The sequence below is a fragment of the Nerophis ophidion genome, linkage group LG07 (assembly GCF_033978795.1).
Source record: "Nerophis ophidion isolate RoL-2023_Sa linkage group LG07, RoL_Noph_v1.0, whole genome shotgun sequence".
Lineage (NCBI taxonomy): Eukaryota > Metazoa > Chordata > Actinopteri > Syngnathiformes > Syngnathidae > Nerophis > Nerophis ophidion.
This window is the reverse complement of record NC_084617.1, coordinates 65043477-65065448: the sequence shown is the minus strand read 5'-3', so window position 1 is coordinate 65065448 and position 21972 is coordinate 65043477. Positions and strand designations below refer to the sequence as shown.

The window sequence follows — 21972 nt, the reverse complement described above, 5'->3', positions numbered from 1 at the left end:
CCAAAATGATTCCAGAGCGCGGCCACAGCTGCTGCTCACTGCTCCCCTCACCTCCCAGGGAGTAAACCAGGGGATAATGAAGGCGCATTTGTTTTTGTTTCTCCTGTACTCAGACATGCGCCATTTATGGTTCTCCTTGCACCGATTATTACAGCTTGTTCAGCTCTGTTCTGTTTGCTTACCATCGCTATCATTTGCTTATACAGTGCTTTCTAATGTGTAAAGCATGAATGCTTTCCTGTTCTTATAAATGCCACTTACATGCCGGGGGCTTTGAGCCAAATGTAAATATTCCCCTTGCTTTTTTCCCTAAACAATTTCAGCAGAGTACTGCACGCTCAAGTGCCTTGCTTTTTCTTGCCAGATAAGCATGAATCTGTAAAAGCTATCGAATGTTCAAAGCAAGTGCAAATGCGGCAAGCTACATTCATGTGTGTTTCGTACTGGGGATAGAGACTGGGTTAAAGGGGAGCCTTGTAATTATATTAGACATCAGAGGTTTGGCTGTAAACCTGAAGTGAATGTCAGGGTCCCCGCGCTCTCGTGTGTGTGGTCAGATACAGTACATTCTGCTTTAATGCCCGCTCTCGCTTCAGGGAAGACAACCTCTGCCTCGGGACGGTGCCTCGCTTCAGGCTGACCCGAACGGATACCTCCACATCCCCCACCCCACCACTGACGATGCAGGAATATACGTCTGCACTGCCTCCAGCTCCGTGGGTTACGCCAGTCGAGAAATCCAGCTGAGTGTTAACAGTACGGCAAACACTTGTCTCACTAACAGCAGTTGCCATGAATACTCACTCTTTTTTCCCCCACCCCCACTCTTCCCAGCCATGCCTGAGATAACGGGAGTGAGCGGCCATGAAAAAACTGTAAAAATGGTAGCCGAAGTGGGAACTGAGGTAGTTCTGCCTTGCGAGGCCCAAGGGAGTCCGACTCCACTCGTCACATGGAGCAGAAATGGGCAGCCCATCCCGCCGGTCACAGCCGGGTAAGTGAAAAGCTCACTGATGCGTCATGAAAGGCAAAGGTGCTCATCGTACCTTTTGATTGATTGATTGATTGAAATTTTTGATTAGTAGGTTGCATAGTACGGTAATTATTCTGTACAATTGACCACTAAATGGTAAAACCCGAATACGTTTTTCAAGTCGGGGTCCACATTAATCAATTCATGGTCAATCAATCAATCAATCAATGTTTATTTATATAGCCCCAAATCACAAATGTCTCAAAGGACTGCACAAATCATTACGACTACAACATCCTCGGAAGAACCCACAAAAGGGCAAGGAAAACTCACACCCAGTGGGCAGGGAGAATTCACATCCAGTGGGACGCCAGTGACAATGCTGACTATGAGAAACCTTGGAGAGGACCTCAGATGTGGGCAACCCCCCCCCCTCTAGGGGACCGAAAGCAATGGATGTCGAGCGGGTCTAACATGATACTGTGAAAGTTCAATCCATAGTGGCTCCAAGACAGCAGTGAGAGTCCCGTCCACAGGAAACCATCTCAAGCGGATCAGCAGCGTAGAGATGTCCCCAACCGATACAGGCGAGCGGTCCATCCTGGGTCCCGACGAGCGGTCCATCCTGGGTCTCGACTCTGGACAGTCAGTACTTCATCCATGGTCATCGGACCGGACCCCCTCCACAAGGGAGGGGGGGACATAGGAGAAAGAAAAGAAGCGGCAGATCAACTGGTCTAAAAAGGAGGTTTATTTAAAGGCTAGAGTATACAGATGAGTTTTAAGATGAGACTAAAATGCTTCTACTGAGGTAGTATCTCGAACTGAGTAGTTAATCAGACCATGTTAGACCTGAGCTTTGAGCTAATATTTGACTCAGACCATACACAGGAGTCTGGCTGCCATTAACATTAACATTAACATTAACATTAACATTAACACTCACGTTCAGAGGATGCCCTTTGAAGCTTAGCTCGGCAGGGGAGTCAGCAGTCCGCGGGGGGGGAGCTGTGCTATGTGTGCAGCCTTGACTCGCTAGCTCAGACCTGGGCAATTATTTTGACTCGGGAGGGCCAAATTTAGAGAAAAAAATGTGTCTGGGGGCCGGTATATCTATTTTTCGAAACGCTAATACAAAACCTTACAATAATGTCTGACTGACTGCTAAAAACGTTATGACAGACCGCCTTAAAAACGGAATGGAATCTCAACTTTTTTTACTGAATGAGACTCCCAGAATGTACGTGAAAATAAAGAATGTGGGATTTACAATATTAACTATGACCGATAAAACACTAAATATTGACATATAGGGCTGGGCGATATATCGATATACGCGATATATCACGGGTTTGTCTGCGATATTTAAAATGACTATATCGTGATAGTTGAGTATACGTTCTCACGCAGTTGCTTTTAGCTGCGGGCATTACACTACAGGCTCTCCCTCGCTCTTTCTTGTGTCTCCTTCTCACAGACAGTAAGCGCACCTTCTTACATACGTCACATACCTACACGTCATACATCACATACGTATACGCCCTCGCGGAGCAGAGAGGTAGCAGCATGGGTAACGTTAGCTGTGATGCTAACGGAGCCGTGCGAGTGGTAATATGAGAGAAAGAAGGTGCCAATCTGGTAACAAATGAAGGAAGAATTAATTCCCAAGAAAAACAGCAGGGGTCTATCGTCTGGTGTTAGTTTAGCTTCAAGCGGGAAGATGTCGAACAGACAAGTTTAATTTGTCAAGTGTGGGGCACAAGCGTTGCTACCAAAAATAGCATTACTGCTAATATGTAGTATAATTTTGAAAAGTCACCTGCTAATAACTGTTTAATAAATACAGTTTTGGTCAATTGACTTAGTTGTGATTTATTTCTTTGCATGAAAGTTTAAAATGAGCATATATTAATGCAGTATGAAGAAGAATTTTTTTATGTAAAGACATAGAATCATCATACTGCTGTGATTATATGTATCAAGTGTTCATTCAAGGCTAAGGCAAAATATCGAGATATATATCGTGTATCGCGATATGGCCTGAAAATATCGAGATATTAAAAAACGGCCATATCGCCCAGCCCTAGGAACACTAATACAAAACCTCACAATAATGTCTGACTGAATGCTAAAAAACGTTATGACAGACAGCCTTAAAAACGGAATGGAATTTCAACTTTTTTTTACTGAATGAGACACCCAGAATGTACGTGAAAATAAAGAATGTGGGATTTACAATATTAACTATGACCGATAAAACACTGAATATTGACATATAAACGTGTTGACATATTTTACAATCAAGCGAAATGCAACAAAGATAAAACAAACACAACGAATTATGAACGCCAAGGGTAAAAAAATAAACTTCCTACAATTTGATTCATCACTAAACTTTAGAACTTTGTTGTAAAAATCTCCTTCCGCGTCTATGCCTGACACCCGCATTTCAGGCTGGCCGCTATGGAAACGCTCCCCACCCACACTGTTTGGTGCCTGGTCTGAGCTGCTGTGACTTAGATGACCATAGTAACTAATTAGAATATCATAGTAACTAATTAGAATATCATAGTATCTAATTAGAATACCATAGTAACTAATTAGATTAACATAGTAACTAGTGTACTAAAGTCAAAGTACCACTGATAGTCACACACACAACTAGGTGTGGTGAAATTACCTTCTGCATTTGACCCATACCCTTGCACCACCCCCCGGGAAGTGAGGGGAGCAGTGAGCAGCAGCGGTGGCCGCGTTTGGGAATCATTTCGGTGATTGGTGATTTGGTGAGATTATGCAAAAGCACCGATTCCAACCATTTAAATACTTTGTATACCGTATTTCCTTGAATTGCCGCCGGGTATATAGTATGCGCCTGCCTAGAATTACTGCCGGGTCAAACTCGCTTTGCAAAATAATTAGCGCATGCTTATGACGTCACGAGTGACACTTCCCCTGTCATCATTTTCAAAATGGAGGAGGCTGATTTCAATAACGGTAATTTGAAATCGCATAAAGGGAAGAAGAGTAAGAGCTATTGAGTAGGAGGAGACGGCAAGCGAGCGGAGAGGAGGAGGGGAAGAGCGACCTGGACTGAGGTTTTATTGAAAAATAAACAAAGTCAAACTGCTCAAGCCATGTCCTTCCTTGGTGGTCCTGGGAACCCGCAAGACGACGGCTTTAGACCGTCACAATACCGTCGTCGTAGCTGCGTCTGTCAAATATGAGTCATTAAATGACTCCCGCCTCCTGGTGGTAGAGGGCGCTAGTGATCCTTCTTCCGACTACTCGGCTGCAGAAGAAGTGAAATGAGTGACGTGATATGTGCTGGAGGAGGTATTAAAGGAAAATCTCCATCCAGACAGAGAGACTTTTAAAACTGAAGAAAGATAAGGAAGACTTCTATAAACAAGTTATAGATGCTTTTGATCTGAAGGAGCTGGCATGGACTATATTTATAAGTAAAGGTAAGACCATAATTACCAGGATGGGCCGCTCGCCTGTGTATCGGTTGGGGACATCTCTACGCTGCTGATCCGACTCCGCTTGGGATGGTTTCCTGTGTTGGAGCCACTATGGATTGAACTTTCACAGTATCATGTTAGACCCGCTCGACATCCATTGCTTTCGGTCCCCTAGAGGGAGGGGGGGGGGTGTACCCACATATGAGGTCCTCTCCAAGGTTCTCATAGTCATCATTGTTTTTTTATTGATTGATTGATACTTTTATTAGTAGATTGCACAGTTCAGTACATATTCCGTACAATTGACCACTAAATGGTAACACCCGAATAAGTTTTTCAACTTGTTTAAGTCGGGGTCCACGTTAATCAATTCATGGTAAATTCATGGTATTCATTGTCACTGGCGTCCCACTGGGTGTGAGTTTTCTTTGCCCTTATGTGGGTTCTTCCGAGGATGTCGTAGTCGTAGTGGTTTGTACAGTCCTTTGAGACATTTGTGATTTAGGGCTATATAAATAAACATTGATTGATTGATTGATAATAACGTTTTTTTTTAATTAAATGTGCTTTTCATGATGGTATCCTTACATCACACCAAATTTTTTACTGCAGGCCTTTGGTAAGTGCCGGAGTGAGAAGAGGTTTTAAATTAATTAGCGCCCCGGCGGCATTTCGAGGAATTATGGTAATTTAAGACTAACGGTCATTTGAAAACATCGCTTAACATCATAATGGCAGCTACAGTTTCCATCTTAAAGATCGAAACAAATTATTCGGACGTTTCCGGTGGGCCGGATTTAAAAGCCCAGGTCTGCGCTAGCTGAAGTGAGGAGGAACATCTGTTGCTGCAACATGACTTTCATGTGTGGTCACACAGGCAAAGGCCCGCCTGGGACGCAGGCGAGATAGATGGCAGACAGTCCGGCTAAATGAGGCAGATGGGAGGACGACACGGGGGTTTGAACGATGGCGGATGTCTTGAGTGCCGGGGCCAGGAAAAGTAACTGACAAAGAAAGAGATACAAGCCGCGTCTGCCGAATGTTGGGAATCCCCTGAGGTCCACCAGCAGTAAAACAACACGCCGAGTCTGATGAGAATAACATATCTGTGTGAACAACCCCCATGTGGGTTCCGAGCTCTGCATATGTATTCACTACACACACATGCAAGTTGTTTGGTGGGCCGTTCTCGCAGTCTGATGACAAAACTGTGATCCCAGAGACATGGGGACTGATTGTTGCGAGACATGACTTGGGAGGCCTTGACACGGCTATTGTGTTGTAGTGTCCTGGAGACTTGACCCAGTTGGTCTTAGTGTCATATTGTGTTGTCCCGATAGCAATATTTTGGTACCGGTACCAAAATTATTTTGATACTTTTCGGTACTTTTCTAAATAAAGGGGCTTTATTGGCTTTTTTTTAACAAAAAATATTACGGTACATTGAACATATGTTTCTTATTGCAAGTTTGTCCTTAAGTAAAATAGTGAACATACAAGAAAACTTGTCTTTTAGTAGTACGTAAGCCAGGGGTCGGGAACCTTTTTGGCTGAGAGAGTCATGAAAGCCAAATATTTCAAAATGTATTTCAGTGAGAGCCATATCATATTTTTCAACACTGAATACAACTAAATGTGTGCATTTTTAAGTAAGACCAACATTTTTAGAGTATAATAAGTCTTTTATTCTTTTTAATAACATTGTTATTCTGAAGCTAACCAATAATGAAAAAAATGTCATGTCTGTTGATCATGTTTTTGTTTGGCCAAGTGCTGTTGGTCCTTTGGATTCTTTAAGTTCCTGTTTTTTTCCACTCCCTTGTCTGGTTTCCTTCCATTTTGTCTCTGGTGGACAAAATGCCCGCTCACCTGCTTCCCGAGCACTAATCAGTGGCAGTATTTAAGCTCGTCTTTGCCAGTCAGTCGCCCTGGCGTCAATGTGATCTTTTTTTGCTCTGTGCTGACTTGTTTCATGCCTTGCCATAGTTTCATGCTTCATGCCATGCCAAGTAAGTTTTGTTTGATTTATGTTCATAGTCTGTTTATGCGTTAGCTTTGTTCCTTAGCCCAAGTTGTGCCTCCACTGTGAGCGATTTTTGTTTGTATCTTTTTTTAGTATAAATTAAATCATGTTTTTACCTAAATGCCATGTCCCGAGTAGTCCGTCTGCCTTCCTGGGGGAACGACCCTGCAGAAAGCTGCGACCCACCCATCGTGACATAAAATACTTCCTACCATTAATGCGACTTCTTGAACAGGTGCGGAAGAAAACGGATGGATGGATTTAAATGCATGAGAATATTTTATATTTTCCACATTATTTTTAGCACTGTGATTACCAGCAAAATTATTCATAATTATCGTGTTAAGCAATGTCCGCTAAGATTTATCTGAGAGCCAGATGCAGTCATCAAAAGAGCCACATCTGGCTCTAGAGCCATAGGTTCCCTACCCCTGACGTAAGCAAACAAAGGCTCCTAATTTAGCTGCTGACATATGCAGTAACATATTGTGTCATTTTCTATTCTATTATTCTGTCAACATTATTAAGGACAAGTGGTAGAAAATGTATTATCAATCTACTTGTTCATTTACTGTTAATATCTGCTTATTGGCACACACATCAGGACTGGCGAAAATTGCGATCTAATGAAAAAAAACAAACCCCAAAACTCAAAATTGTGCTCTAGCGCAATTTTTGAATGAAACACAGAAAAAACTGCTCCTAGGAAGAAAACACAGACAAAACTGCTTGTAACTTCCGGTAGGAATGCCGCAAAGACATGAAACAAAAACATCTATGTAGGTCTCACTTAGACCTAGATTTTAATCATTTACATCCTTCAGCAAAAATCAACAGGAAGTACCCATTCAAAATTACTATAAAGCACATTGTTTATATTAAACATTCGAGTAATTGGCAAGCGCCGTTTTGTCCTACTAATTTTGGCGGTCCTTGAACTCACCGTAGTTTGTTTACATGTATAACTTTCTCCGACTATTTAGGACGTGTTTTATGCCACTTCTTTTTCTGTCTCATTTTGGCCACCAAACTTCTAACCTTGTGCATGAATGCACAAAGGTGAGTTTTGTTGATGTTATTGACTTATGTGTAGTGTGCTAATCAGACATATTTGGTCACTGCATGACCGCAAGCTAATCGATGCTAACATGCTATTTAGGCTAGCTCTATGTACATATTGCATTATTATGCCTCATTTGTAGCTATATTTGAGCTCATTTGGTTCCTTTAAATCCTCATAATTAGGGACCAAATGTCCCTTTGGGACAGAGGACCCTATTGTATTTCTAAGGTTTTAATATTATTATACCGCCGCCTCTTTGAACTGTAATTTGACCCCCTTAACATCTTAAAAACTCACCAAATTTTATACACCCATCACAACTGGCAAAAATTGCCATCTAATAAAAAAAACAAAAACCCAAAACTAAAAATTGCGCTCTTGCGCCCCCTAGGAAAAAACACAGACAAAACGGCTTGTAACTTTGGCTAGGGATGTCGTAGAAACATGAAACTTCTATGTAAGTCTAACTTAGACCTAAATTTCATAAAATGACATCCTTCAGCAAAAATCAACAAAAAGTTGGCAAAAACCCCTTCAAAACAAAAGTTTCCTAAAAATGTAATTTTTGCCTCTTTAGCTGTAACTTGACCCCCTTAAAATGCTTCAAAACTCACCAAACTGGACACACATCAGGACTGGCCCAAATTCCGATCTAACAAAAAAACCAAACCCCAAAACTCAAAATTTCGCTCTAGCGCCCCCTAGGAATAAACCACAGACAAAACTGCTCCAAGGAAGAAAACATGTCGTAGAGACATGAAACAAAAACCTCTATGTAGGTCTCACTTAGACCTAGATTTTAGTAATTGACATCCTTCAGCAAAAATCAACAGGAAGTTAAAAATTACCCCTTCAAAATAAAAGTTTTGTAAAAACCCGTCACCTTTTTTCAAACATTATCTCCTCTGAGCGCGTTTGTCGTGTCGGCTTCAAACTCGCACAGGAGAGAGATTGAATCCTTCTGATTAAAAGTTATTCGCAGAGTCTTGATTACTGCTCCGGTTTTGATTTTATGCGCCTTCAAGGAACCGGTGCGCAAAGTTTCCTAAAATTTTTTTTATTTTTGTCTCTTTGAGCTGTAATTTGACCCCCTTAAAATGCTTCAAACTGCAAGTTCAAGCTCTACTATGCAAAGCGAAAGCCATTTATCAACAACATCCAGAAACAAGTTGTAATTTGAACCCCTTAACATGCTTCAAAACTCACCAAATTTTACACACACATCAGGACTGGCAAAAATTTCAATCTAATAAAAAACCAAACCCCAAAAATGAAAATTGCGCTCTAGCGCCCCCTAGGAAAAAACACAGACAAACTGCTTGTAACTTCTGTTAGGAATGTCGTAGAGACATTAAAAAAAAACCTCTATGTAGGTCTGACTTAGACCAGGGCTTGGGTCACGGGGGCAGCAGCCAAAGGCGGACCCGGACCAACGCTGCTTGCAGCTTTAATTTCCTCTTTTAACATGTTCTATCTACACTTCTGTTAAAATGTAATAATCACGTATTCTTCTGTTGTTTGATACATTACATTAGTTTTAGATGATACCACAAATTTGGGTATCAATCCGATACCAAGTCGTTACAGGATCATACATTGGTCATAATCAAAGTCCTCATTTGTCCAGGGACATATTTCCTGAGTTTATAAACATAATATAAATTTTTAAAAAATGAAAGAAGATGTTGTGATGCCAAACATATCAACGTAATCATAGTAGTATCGACTAGATACGATCCTATACTTGGTATCATTAAACTGGATGTCAGGTGTAGATCCACCAATGGCGTTTGTTTACATTTTGACGCCGGTGAGCTACGGTGTGTAGTGAAGCATGTTTAGCTATTCCTTGTCCTGCAGGGATGATATTTGTAAGAAATGTACTTTATTTGTCGCCATGAAGGCGAGGATTTGTAGAAATAGCTAAAACACTGCCGACTGGGACTGGACTTTAGCAGAGGTGGGTAGTAATGCGCTACATTTACTCCGTTACATCTACTTGAGTAACTTTTGGAATAAGTTGTACTTCTAAGAGTAGTTTTAATGCAACATACTTTTACTTTTACTTGATTATATTTATAGAGAAGAAACGTTACTTTTACGCCGCTCCATTTATCTACATTCAGCTCGCTACTCGCTACTGATTTTTATCGATCTGTTAATGCACGCTTTGTTTGTTTTGAATTTGTCAGACAGACCTTCAAAGTAGGATCCATCACATGCCTGCGTTTCACCAATCAAATGCAGTCACTGGTGACGTTTGACTCCGTTTCACCAATCAAATGCAGTCACAAGTGACGTTTGACTCCGTTTCACCAATCAAACAGAGCCAGGTGGTCACATGATTAACTGCACACCCTTTTTTTTTTTATAAAACTTTATGTATTAATTTCAACATTTACAAACAGTTGAAAATAAAAATCAAAGTACAAAACAGTATAAAAACTGTACAAAACAGTGCCAGGAGGTTGTAAATTCAAAGTAACTAAAATAGAATGCAAAAAAATATATAGATATAAAATAAACAAAGTGCAAAGCCATAGGCTCACTCAATCTCAGTAAATAACTTAAATTTGGAACACAGCATCATCATTTCCACAGCTTTTTGGTTGTTAGAGGTAGAGTGTTTTAATGTAGGGTTCTAAATCTTTTTTAAAGGCACCAAAAACAGGTCGGGTATTGAGAAACTTACATTTATGAATATAAAACTTAGCCAATAGTATAATGAGGTTGCAAAGGTAAAATTAATTTAAAATTTTTTTTTCAATACAGTGTAAAACCAAATATATATTATTTAATATATATTATTGTTTTAGTTGCTTAAGAGATATTCCTGGCTCTGAATTTGTTCATTGCTATTTTTATGTTTTTGTGCATTACTTGTTGCCGTCATCATCAAACCAACAGGTTACTCATCAGTTACTCAGTACTTGAGTCGTTTTTTCACAACATATTTTTTACTTTTACTCAAGTAAATATTTGGGTGACTACTCCTTACTTTTACTTGTGTAATAAATCTCTAAAGTAACAGTACTCTTATTTGAGTACAATTTCTGGCTACTCTACCCACCTCTGGACTTTAGCCGCTAGCTAGCTAGCTAGCCATGTTTTAAATCACCTCTTCCTGAGGGTGTTTCAGTGTTAAAACTTCACCTTTATCGTTAGTTTTTTAAGCCAAATTGCGTCTGTTCTCCCTTTTCTGTCTACATACTGTGTCTGTTTGTAAGTACTCAGTGATTGTGCACTGCCGAACATGCTCGTCTGCTCCTAAAACCAGCAATGACATGATGTAACGACGACAGGGGGGTGGAGTGGTGGTGGACTGGTACTTTTCAGAGGCGGTATAGTATCGAATATGATACATTAGTATCGCGGTACTATACCGTACAACCGTAGTGTCATACCACGTACACATATAGTTTAGCAAGTGAAGACGGACGTAGAGCAACATGAAACATCGAATGTTACTAATCTTTTTCCCATGGTTGAGGAGCTGAATCACACCACAGCACAGGATAGTAAATTTGTGGCCCAAGCTTAATTCCTCGCCAATAAACATTTTATTGTTAAAATTCTGTTGCCTAGCAGATACACTTATCGCTCATAACTGGGAGAGGTTGGTTTACGTTTGTGTATTTCGCATGTATACAACTTTCACTTTGATGCAGTTCAGCTGAACACAAACCGCTTTCAAACTTACCAGCCAACAATCACCACCCTTTAAACATTTATTTAAAGTAGGGGTATACAAAGAAATTGTTCGAGGAACACATTTCCAGAAAGTTAAGGACACAGGGGCCCGACATCTCCCCTCACCATTATTTTGATTTAATTTCTAAAAATAGTATAGTGCTCTTGTTGTATAAAGGAACTTCATACAAACCACACAAATTCAAATATATATTTTTTTATCAACATTTTACATTTGCAAGCAAACATAGAGCACAGGGGTCTTAACTTTTAATTTGCATAACTAAGGCGGTTCTCATGGAACACCTTTTAAGTACTATTTTTTCGTAATGTGATTTATGTAACAAAAGGTGTTGCTGTGCTTATTTACTTCGGCTGCAGTCTGTATGTTACGACTTTGTCCCATGGCTGTCATTGTCGTGTTCCCTTCAACGCAGGAAAAAAGCAGAAGCGGCGTGCAGGTAGGATTTAGTTTTAATTAGGGATGTCCAATAATGGCTTTTTTGCTGATATCCGATATTCCGATATTGTCCAAATTAATTACCGATACCGATACCTGTCAGAACGTGGGCTGTGATGGTTGTTTTCCTGGAAGGCAAAGGAAAGTTGGAGCAGGCAAGGCGTGAAGGTAAAAAGATTTTTATTTTAACACCAAAAAAAAGGAATAAACAAAAGGCGCGCACAAGGTACTTGGCTATAAAAACAAAAACTAGCACAAAGGCAGAACTATGGACAAAAAACAAAACTCGACAACTGTGACATAAAAACCCCAAAAACTTACGTGGCATGAGCATGAGGTAAACTATGGACAGTATGAGTAACAGGCATGACATGGCATGAAGTGAGTAGAAGTAAAGTCGCCAGCCTGACTTCCTGGCAACTTTCGGTTTAAATAATAGACATGATTAGTGACAGGTGTGCGAGTGCAAAACGTTAGACAGGTGCGTGACATGAGGACAGGTGAAAACTAATGGGTTGGCATGGAAACAAAGCAAACAAGGAAGTGCAAAAAACAGGAAACAATGGAGTCTTAAGCAAAACAGAACATAACTAAACAAAACATGATCACAAGACATGACAATATCAAACGATACTGATAAATACAGTCGTGGAATTAACACATCGTTATGCATAATTTTGTTGTGATGCTCCGCTGGATGCATTGAACCAGGGGTGCCCATTACGTCGATCGCGAGCTACCAGTCGACCGCGGGGGGTGTGTCAGTCGATCTCCAGCCAGGCTTTTAAAAAAAATAGACCTAAAAATTAGTGATCATCAATCTTCACCAAGACGTCACTTAAATGACATTCACGGTACCGGAGGGTCTTGTGAGATGACGCTGGCTGCTGCAAGATCATTATTATTAAAAATGACCGAGAGGAAGGCGAGAAACACTTTTTATTTCAACAGACTCTCGCGCCGTACCTTCCGTCAAAACTCTAAAGGCCGACTGCACATTTCCTATCTTCACAATAAAAGCCCTGCTTCATGCTGCCTGCGCTAACTAAATACAGAGTCTCGGAAAACTGGCGTGCACAAGCGATCCCTCAGAAAGCTGGCGTGCACATCACTTGTGCACGCCAGCTTTCCGAGACTCTTATTTAGTTATCGCAGGCAGCATGAAGCAGGGCTTTTATTGTGAAGATAGGAAATGTGCAGTCGGCCTTCAGAGTTTTGACGGAAGGGACGGCGCGAAAGTCTGTTGAAATAAAAAGTGTTTCTCGCCTTCCTCTCTGTCATTTTTTCATAATAATGAACTGGCAGCAGCCAGCGTCATCTCACAAGACCCTCGGGTGCCGTGAATGTCAATCAAGCAAGCTACGGAATTTGCCGCCAATGTTTTTCTTGTAAAGTGTATGGAAGCTGGATGAATTAGATGCCAAAAACCAACCACTTTCATGTGGTATTGTACAGAAAGGACAACTTTTTTTCTCCTCCATTTGATAATGTGGGCGTTATCATCATTACTGTCTGATTCCAATCAATGCAAGTCATCAGAATCAGGTAATACACCAACTTATATTCTTGTCTTCGTGAAAGAAAGATATCTATATGTGTTACACATGCTTGTATTATCATTAAACACATTTAACTTGTTTACAAAAATGTCTCTTTCATAAATAAATAAATATAAATGATATATATAAATGAGGTAGATCCCCTCGAGTTGGTCAATTGAAAAGTAGCTCGTCTGCAGAAAAGTGTGGGCACCCCTGCACTAAACAATGTAACAAGGTTTTCCGAAATAAATCAACTCAAGTTATGAAAAAAAAAATGCCAACATGACACTGCCATATTTATAATTGAAGTCACAAAGTGCATTATTTTTTTTAACATGCCTCAAAACATCAGCTTGGAATTTGGGACATGCGCTCCCTGAGAGAGCATGAGGAGGTTGAGGTGGGCGGGGTTTAGGTGGGAGGGGTGTATATTGTAGCGTCCCGGAAGAGTTACTGCTGCAAGAGAGTCTGGGTATTTGTTCTGTTGTGTTTATGTTGTTTTACGGTGCGGATGTAACCCCGAAATGTGTTTGTCATTCTTCTTTGGTGTGGGTTCACAGTGTGGCGCATATTTGTAAGTTAAAGTCTTTTGCGTGTTGCTTTTCAGCCTTCCCGTTGTCTGCGTCTGCCTCTCGCTCTCGCTTTCTTCCGGGTCGCACGCGCTGCTGCTCATGTTGTCCTCTCTCTCTCATTCTTTCCTCGTTTGGGTTTCTCTCGCTCCGCACCATCACCAGCCCCGTTCTTTCCTCCTTCTCCCCTTTTATACAGCAAGAGGAGATACGTTAATCGTATACAGGTGCGCGATCCACACATCTGATCTTGTTTGTGCCGTTGCTCCCGGCACGCCCCACCTCGCCACTCGCCCGCCATCCCCGCCTCCCCGCCGCCATTTTGGGCCGGGTTCCAGCGTGCGCTGCCTCTCTGTCGGACCGTCGGCTCCGCCTCTCCACAGTTGCTTTATCAATGATGGAGCAGGACAAGTTTAGGAATACATTTGCGGTACATCCATCCATTTCCTACCGCTTTTCCCGTTCGGGGTAGCGGGGGGTGCTTGAGCCTATCTCAGCTGCATTCGGGCAGAAGGCAGTGTACACCCTGGACAAGTCGCCACCTCATCACAGGGCCAACACAATTTTAGATGAAATGCCCTGTCATACATTAACATCTTACATTCGTTTATTCTCCCAAAATGGGGCACCCCACCGATAGTAGGGCCCTAAGCACGGAGAGTGATCTGCGTATAAGTAGGGGCGGCCCTATGTTGACCACAACAAAGTGTGTTAAATGTGGATTAGAACCCAAAAAATTACCCCTTTAAAGGCCTAATGAAACCCACTACTACCGACCACACAGTCTGATAGTTTATATATCAATGATGAAATATTAACATTGCAACACATGCCAATACGGCCTTTTTAGTTTACTAAATTGCAATTTTAAATTTGACTCGTATGATGACGCGTGTGTTTGACGCTTCGGGTTGTAGCAGACATTATTTTCCTGCCCAATCCAAGCTACCAGTAGTTTGCTTTAATCGCATAATTACACAGTATTCTGGACATCTGTGTTGCTGAATCTTTTGCAATTTGTTCAATTAATTAATGGAGAAGTCAAAGTAGAAAGGTGGAGGTGGGAAGCTTTTAGCCTTTAGCCTCACAAACACAGCCGGTGTTTCCTTGTTTAAAATTTCCGAAGGTGAAGCTTTACTATGGATCAGAGCGGTCAAGCGAACATGGATCCCGACCACATGTGAACCGGCAGTTTTCGGTGAGAAAATTGTGGTAATAAGTCAGCTCTTACCGGAGACATCAGCGGAGCTTGTACCCTGCTGCAACTGCGTGACTTCCCTCAGAGACTGTGGCGGTCAACACACCCCTCCGACTTTCAGGTACTGTATAATCTCACCAAAACAATAGGAAGATAAGGGATTTTCCAGAATTATCCTAGTAAATCTGTCTAAAAACATCTGAATCACTCCCGCTGCAATCGCCTTTTTTAACTTTTTTTTAAAACTTTTTTTTCTGGTCCTTCACTCTAAATTTCCTCATCCACGAATCTTTCATCCTCGCTCAATTTAATGGGGAAATTGTCGCTTTCACGGTCCGAATAGCTCTAGCTGCTGCTGGCTACGATTATAAACAATGTTCAGATGTGAGGAGGCCCACAACCCGTGACGTCACACGCACATCGTCTGCTACTTCCGGTACAGGCAAGGCTTTTTTATTAGCGACCAAAAGTTGCGAACTTTATCGTGGATGTTCTCTACTAAATCCTTTCAGCAAAAATATTGCAATACCGCGAAATGATCAAGTATGACATATAGAATGGACCTGCTATCCCCGTTTGAATAAGAAAATCTCATTTCAGGAGGCCTTTAAAGGCTGTGTGAAGCATTATTTCTTTTTTGGACTCTCGCAAGATAAATAATTGCTAGATTTGCATTAATAATTAATCTTAATTTTCTCAACCGGCTGTTAAAATAACGTATGCGCAGTCGCTCCAGTGCCACTATTGGGCTTTTTGAATCCAATCACCCCTGAAGTAGCTGCCTGAAGACTGTGGATTTTGGCATCTCTGTGACCTTTTTCCCAGGGTGACATCATCAACTTAAACTTTGGCTACCCTTTTACACCGTAATTACCTTGGACAATAGCAACAGGTCACTGGGGAGGTCACTCGACCTGAGAGGAAGTCTGCGCTTCACTAAGTGCTTTCTTTTTTTAGACCATTTCCTCCATTACACACCACAGCTCAGTCACCACTCAAAATGCATCCACACAATGAAAATGGTACTTCTATTTTATGTATATTTCTGGTCTCCTTAGTATGCGATTTGCCTTGGTCTTTGTCGATATAATTATTTTTAGGGCTACGGCTATTTTTTTTTTAATAATCAAGTAATCTATCAATCAGTTGGTCAGTAATAAAACACACTTTATAGTCTCTATGAATTACTTAGGGACACTATTTTTCTGCTTGCCGTGAACTTCATTCTTTTTTCTAATAGATTCACATCTTTAATATATAAATTGTATCTTTAACATGTGCATTCATTAAAAAAAATACATATAAAATAGGTTTGTCAAAAATAAGGATTTAAAGGGGAACATTATCACAATTTCAAAAGGGTTAAAAACAATACAAATCAGTTCCCAGTGGCTTGTTGTATTTTTTGAATTTTTTTTTCCAAATTTTACCCATCCCGGAATATCCCTAAATAAAGCTTTAAAGTGCCTTATTTTCGTTGTCTTCGAAACCACTATCCATTCCCTGTGACGTCATACAGTGCTGCCAATACAAACAACATGGCGGTTACCACAGCAAGATACAGCGACATTAGCTCGGATTCAGACTCGGATTTCAGCAGCTTAAGCTATTCAACAGATTACGCATGTATTGAAACAGATGGTCGGAGTATGGAGGCAGATAGCGAAAACGAAATTGAAGAAGAAATTGAAGCTATTGAGCGAATAGCTATTGACGCTATTCGGCCATAGCGTGGGTGTACCTAATGAAGTGGCCCATAGCATGGCTGGCTTATTAGCATCGCCGGTAAAATGTGCGGACCAAACGATCAAGACTTTCGCATCTTGTGACACTGGAGCAACTTAAATCCGTTGATTGGTAAGTGTTTGTTTCGCATTAAATGTGGGTATCTAGTTTAAAATGTACATACAGCTAGCGTAAATAGCATGTTAGCATCGATTAGCGTAGCATGTTAGCAATCAATTTGCTGGCAGTCATGCCGTGACCAAATATGTCTGATTAGCACATAAGTCAACAACGTCAACAAAACTCACCTTTGTGATTTTGTTGACTTAATCGTTGCAAATGCATCTGCAGGTTATCCATACATCTCTGTGCCATGTCTGTCTTAGCATCGACGGTCAAATGTGAAGACACTCTGGTACATTCAATGGGGGTCTGGCGGAAGATTTCTTGCCAGTGGTGCAACTTGAATCCCTCCCTGTTAGTGTTGTTACACCCTCCGACAACACACCGACGAGGCATGATGTCTCCAAGGTTCCAAAAAATAGTCGAAAAAACGGAAAATAACAGAGCTGAGACCCGGTGTTTGTAATGTGAAAATGAACATGGCGGGTGTGTTACCTCGGTGACGTCACGTTCTGACGTCATCGCTAAAAGACCGATAAACAGAAAGGCGTTTAATTTGCCAAAATTCACCCATTTGGAGTTCGGAAATCGGTTAAAAAAATACATGGTCTTTTTTCTGCAACATCAAGCTATATATTGACGCTTGCATAGGTTTGGTGATAATGTTCCCCTTTAATTTCACAGACGCATCACAACACTCAATTTCCCTTTAAAGGCCTAGTGAAATGAGATTTTCTTATTTAAACGGGGATAGCAGGTCCATTTTATGTGTCATACTTGATAATTTCGCGATATTGCCATATTTTTGCTGAAAGAATTTAGTAGAGAACATTGAAGATAAAGTTCACAACTAGCAGATGATGTGCGTGTGATGTCATGGGGTGTAGGGCTCCTCACATCCTCACATTGTTTGTAATCATAGCCTCCAGCAGCAAGCGCTATTCGGACCGAGAAAGCGACGATTTTCCCATTAATTTGAGCGAGGATGAAATATTCGTGGATGAGGAAAGTTAGAGTGAAGCACAAAAAAAAAGAAAAGGCAGTGGGAGCGTTTCAGATGTAATTAGACACATTTACTAGGAGAATTCTGGAAAATCCCTTTTCTGCTCATTGTGTTAATAGTGTTTTAGTGAGATTCTAAAGTCATACCTGAAAGTCGGATGGCTGCGGTGAACGCCAGTGTCTCTGAGAGAAGCCAAGGAGCCAAGATCATAGCTGCCTTTTTGAGCTGCAGGAGGAGGTCGCATAATCCACTGATGTCTCCGGTAAGAGCCGACTTAATATCACAATCGTCCCATCCAAAAACTTGCTGGTTGATGGAGAGAAACACCGCTCTGTGTTAAAGCTTCACAACAAACAAAGAAACACCGGCTGTGTTTCGGTTGCTAACGGCAGCTGCAATCCACCGCTTTCCATATTTTTTATAGTCTCCATTATTAATTGAACAAATTGCAAAAAGATTCAGCAACACAGATGTCCAAAATAATGTGTAATTATGCGATGAAAAGAGACGACATTTAGCCGTGAGTGGTGCTGGGCTAATATGTCCGCTACAACCCGAGACGTCACAAACGCGCGTCATCATTCCGCCACATTTTCAACAAGAAAAAATTTCAAATTGCAATTTAGTAAACTAAAAAGGCCGTATTGGCATGTGTTGCAATGTTAATATTTCATCATTGATATATAAACTATCAGACTGCGTGGTGGGTAGTAGTGGGTTTCAGTAGGCCTTTAATAATAACTTTTAAGTCGTCACACTAATATTATCCATGCCGGACAAACATTTTTTCCCCTTTTAGTTGTATATGTTTATAGAAAAAAAAGACACTCGAGGGTACTTTTTCCCTGCAAAAAGGAAGCACCTCCCATCCATAGAAGCTGTAGATCTTTGCTGACTCATGCACTGTTGTGTTTTTTTCATCTCCTTTGGCCCTTTGCCCCTAACCACTCCACAGGTTCACTGTTTTGCCTTCAGGCTCCCTGAAGATTGTTGATGTGCGCCTGATTGATAGTAAGCTGTACACCTGCACAGCAGAGAACCCAGCCGGCAACGTGTCCCTAAGCTACAATTTACAGATCCAAGGTAACTTTGTGGGTCTTCATTAGAAAGTCCCGAGCACTAAACTCTGTATTTAAAGCGCGTCATGCAGATGGAACTCATGGTCGTACATCACTTTTGATATTTAGTATAAATGGGTAATGACGTGGTATGTATTTAAATTCTTCTTTTGTCTTCAGACAAGCCCAGGATTCAACCGGCACCCCCACTACTAAAAGCCCTGGTCGGCCAAACAGTCACGTTGCCATGTGTGGTCCAAGGAGAGCCGACCCCGGAGGTCAATTGGTTTCACAATGGTCTTCCTGTTGGGGTCAGGAACTCTTCACCCCTCAAGATACAGAAAGTTGGCCTAGCTGACAAGGGAACCTACCTGTGTGTGGCCAGGAACAGCGCTGGGGAGGAGACCCTGCAGATTACATTGGAAATTCTCGGTGAACGTCTTTTACCTTATACTTTTCAACCTAAAAGGAGTAAACAAAACCAAGTTTGATACCCGTGTGACTCTTGCAGCTCCTTCTCAATTACATTTGACTTTGCGTTTACCCATTTTGTTTTGTCCTCACAGAGGCCCCGTCCTTTGCAGAACCAGGCGATGCATTCATGGAGAAAATAGCTAACAGCAAAGTCATCATCGCCTGTCCTGCTGAAGGTACAGAAAGATTCACACATCAATCAAATGATGAGGTAATGAAAGGGAGAGAGGTCAAATTTGTCTCGTGGTTTGAATTCAGTTTTAAATTGTTTTACAAAACCCCTTTCCATATTAGTTGGGAAATTGTGTTAGATGTAAATATAAACGGAATACAATGATTTGCAAATCATTTCCAACCCATATTCAGTTGAATATGCTACAAAAACAACATATTTGATGTTCAAACTGATGAACATTTTTTTTTGTTCAATCAATCAATGCAAATAATCGTTAACTTTAGAATTTGATGCCAGCAACACGTGACAAAAAAGTTGGGAAAGGTAGCAATAAATACTGATAAAGTTGAGGAATGCTCATCAAACACTTATTTGGAACATCCCACAGGTGTGCAGGATAATTGGGAACAAGTGGGTGCCATGATTGGGTATAAAAACAGCTTTGAGGTACACCCCTTTGTCCACAACTGCGTGAGCTAATAGTCAAACAGTTTAAGAACAACGTTTCTCAAAGTGCAATTGCAAGACATTTAGGGATTTCAACATCTACGGTCCATAATATCATCAAAAGGTTCAGAGAATCTGGAGAAATCACTCCACGTAAGCGGCATGGCTGGAAACCAACATTGAATGACCGTGACCTTCGATCCCTCAGACCACTGTATCAAAAAGCGACATCAATCTCTAAAGGAACACTTCAGAAAACCACTGTCACTAAATAATAAATTTTGTCGCTGCATCTGTAAGTGCAAGTTAAAGCTCTACTATGCAAAACGAAAGCCATTTATCAACAACATCCAGAAACAAGTTGTAATAATCTCTGGGCCCGATATCATCAAAGATCAACTGATGCAAAGTGGAAAAGTGTTCTGTGGTCTGACGAGTCCACATTTCAAATTGATGTTTGGAAATATTCGGCATCGTGTCATCCGGACCAAAGGGGAAGTGAACCATCCAGACTGTTATAGACACAAAGTTAAAAAGCTTGCATCTGTGATGGTATGGGGGTGCATTAGTGCCCAAGGCATGGGTAACTTACACATCTGTGAAGGCACCATTAATGTTGAAAGGTACATACAGGTTTTGGAACAACATATGCTGCCATCTAAGCGCCGTCTTTTTCATGGACACCCCTGCTTATTTTAGCAAGACAATGCCAAGCCACATTCAGCACGTGTTACAACAGCGTGGCTTCGTAAAAAAAGAGCATGGATACTTTCCTGGCCCGCCTGCAGTCCAGACCTCTCTTCCATCTAAAATGTGTGGCGCATTATGAAGCGTAAACGGAGACCCCGGACTGTTGAACGACTGAAGCTCTACATAAAACAAGAATGGGAAAGAATTCCACTTTCAAAGCTTCAACAGTTAGTTTCCTCAGTTCCCAAACGTTTATTGAGTGTTGTTAAAAGAGAAGGTGATGTAACACAGTGGTGAACATGCCCTTTCCCAACTACTTTGGCACATGTTGCAGCCATGAAATTCTAAGTTAATTATTATTTGCCCAAAAAAAAAAAAAAGTTTATGAGTTTGAACATCAAATATCTTGTCTTTGTAGTGCATTCAATTGAATATGGGTTGAAAAGGATTTGCAAATCATTGTATTCCGTTTATATTTCCATTCAACACAATTCCCCAAATCATATGGAAACGGGGTTTGTATGACAAAAGTCTTTCTGTAGACCAGGTCTATTCAACCAAATTGTTAATTTGCTCCCTTCACTATTATTCTTATTTTGAAAACCATTATCCTCTGTATGAACATTTTGTTTTTGGTCCATTATTATGGCTCTTTGTATGCTGAAAGATGCCGACCCCTGGTCCAACAGGAGCACTCTAGTGCAGGGTACGGTTGTCCTGATACCGATATTTTGGTACTGGTACCAAAATGTATTTCAATACCTTTTGATACTTTTTAAAACAAAGGGGACACACAAAACAAATATTTTTGGCATAAATTCAACAAAAACATTTATGATACAATAAAGATATGGTTCTACAGTTGTATACACTGCATATAGTCTGCAATAATCTAGGATTACGTTAGAATGGAACAGAAAGCTTTACTGACATTATATTAAATGCTTCAATCCATCAATGTTTATTCATATAGCCCAAAATCACAAGTGTCTCAAAGGGCCGCGCAAACCACAACGACATCTTCGATTCAGATCCCACATCAGGGCAAGGAAAAACTCAACTCAGTGGGATGACAATGCTTTCTGATTAATGGTTGCCGCTCCTGGTCTGTGCTTTAAAAAAATATATTTGTAAATACTAAAAATAATTACTTTACATATAAGACATGTAGAAGGCAAAACGCACATTCTTTTAAAGATAGAGCATAAAATGAAGTGGCGGGCGGAAATAAATAACATGACGGGCCACATAAATAATGTGGCGGGACCACATAAAATGAATTGGTGGCCCACATTA

The 21972-nt window shown here is 40.9% G+C and overlaps 1 protein-coding gene across 1 annotated transcript in view; it reads left to right on the top strand.

Moving 5' to 3' along the window:
- hmcn2 (hemicentin 2) overlaps positions 1–21972 on the top strand; it is a 229065-nt gene that overhangs the window by 71369 nt on the left and 135724 nt on the right. The window contains exons 21-25 of the mRNA XM_061906866.1: positions 597–756; positions 835–994; positions 18788–18915; positions 19071–19322; positions 19457–19540. Of these exons, the coding sequence (XP_061762850.1) occupies positions 597–756; positions 835–994; positions 18788–18915; positions 19071–19322; positions 19457–19540 (784 nt within the window). The remainder of the gene's footprint in view (positions 1–596; positions 757–834; positions 995–18787; positions 18916–19070; positions 19323–19456; positions 19541–21972) is intronic.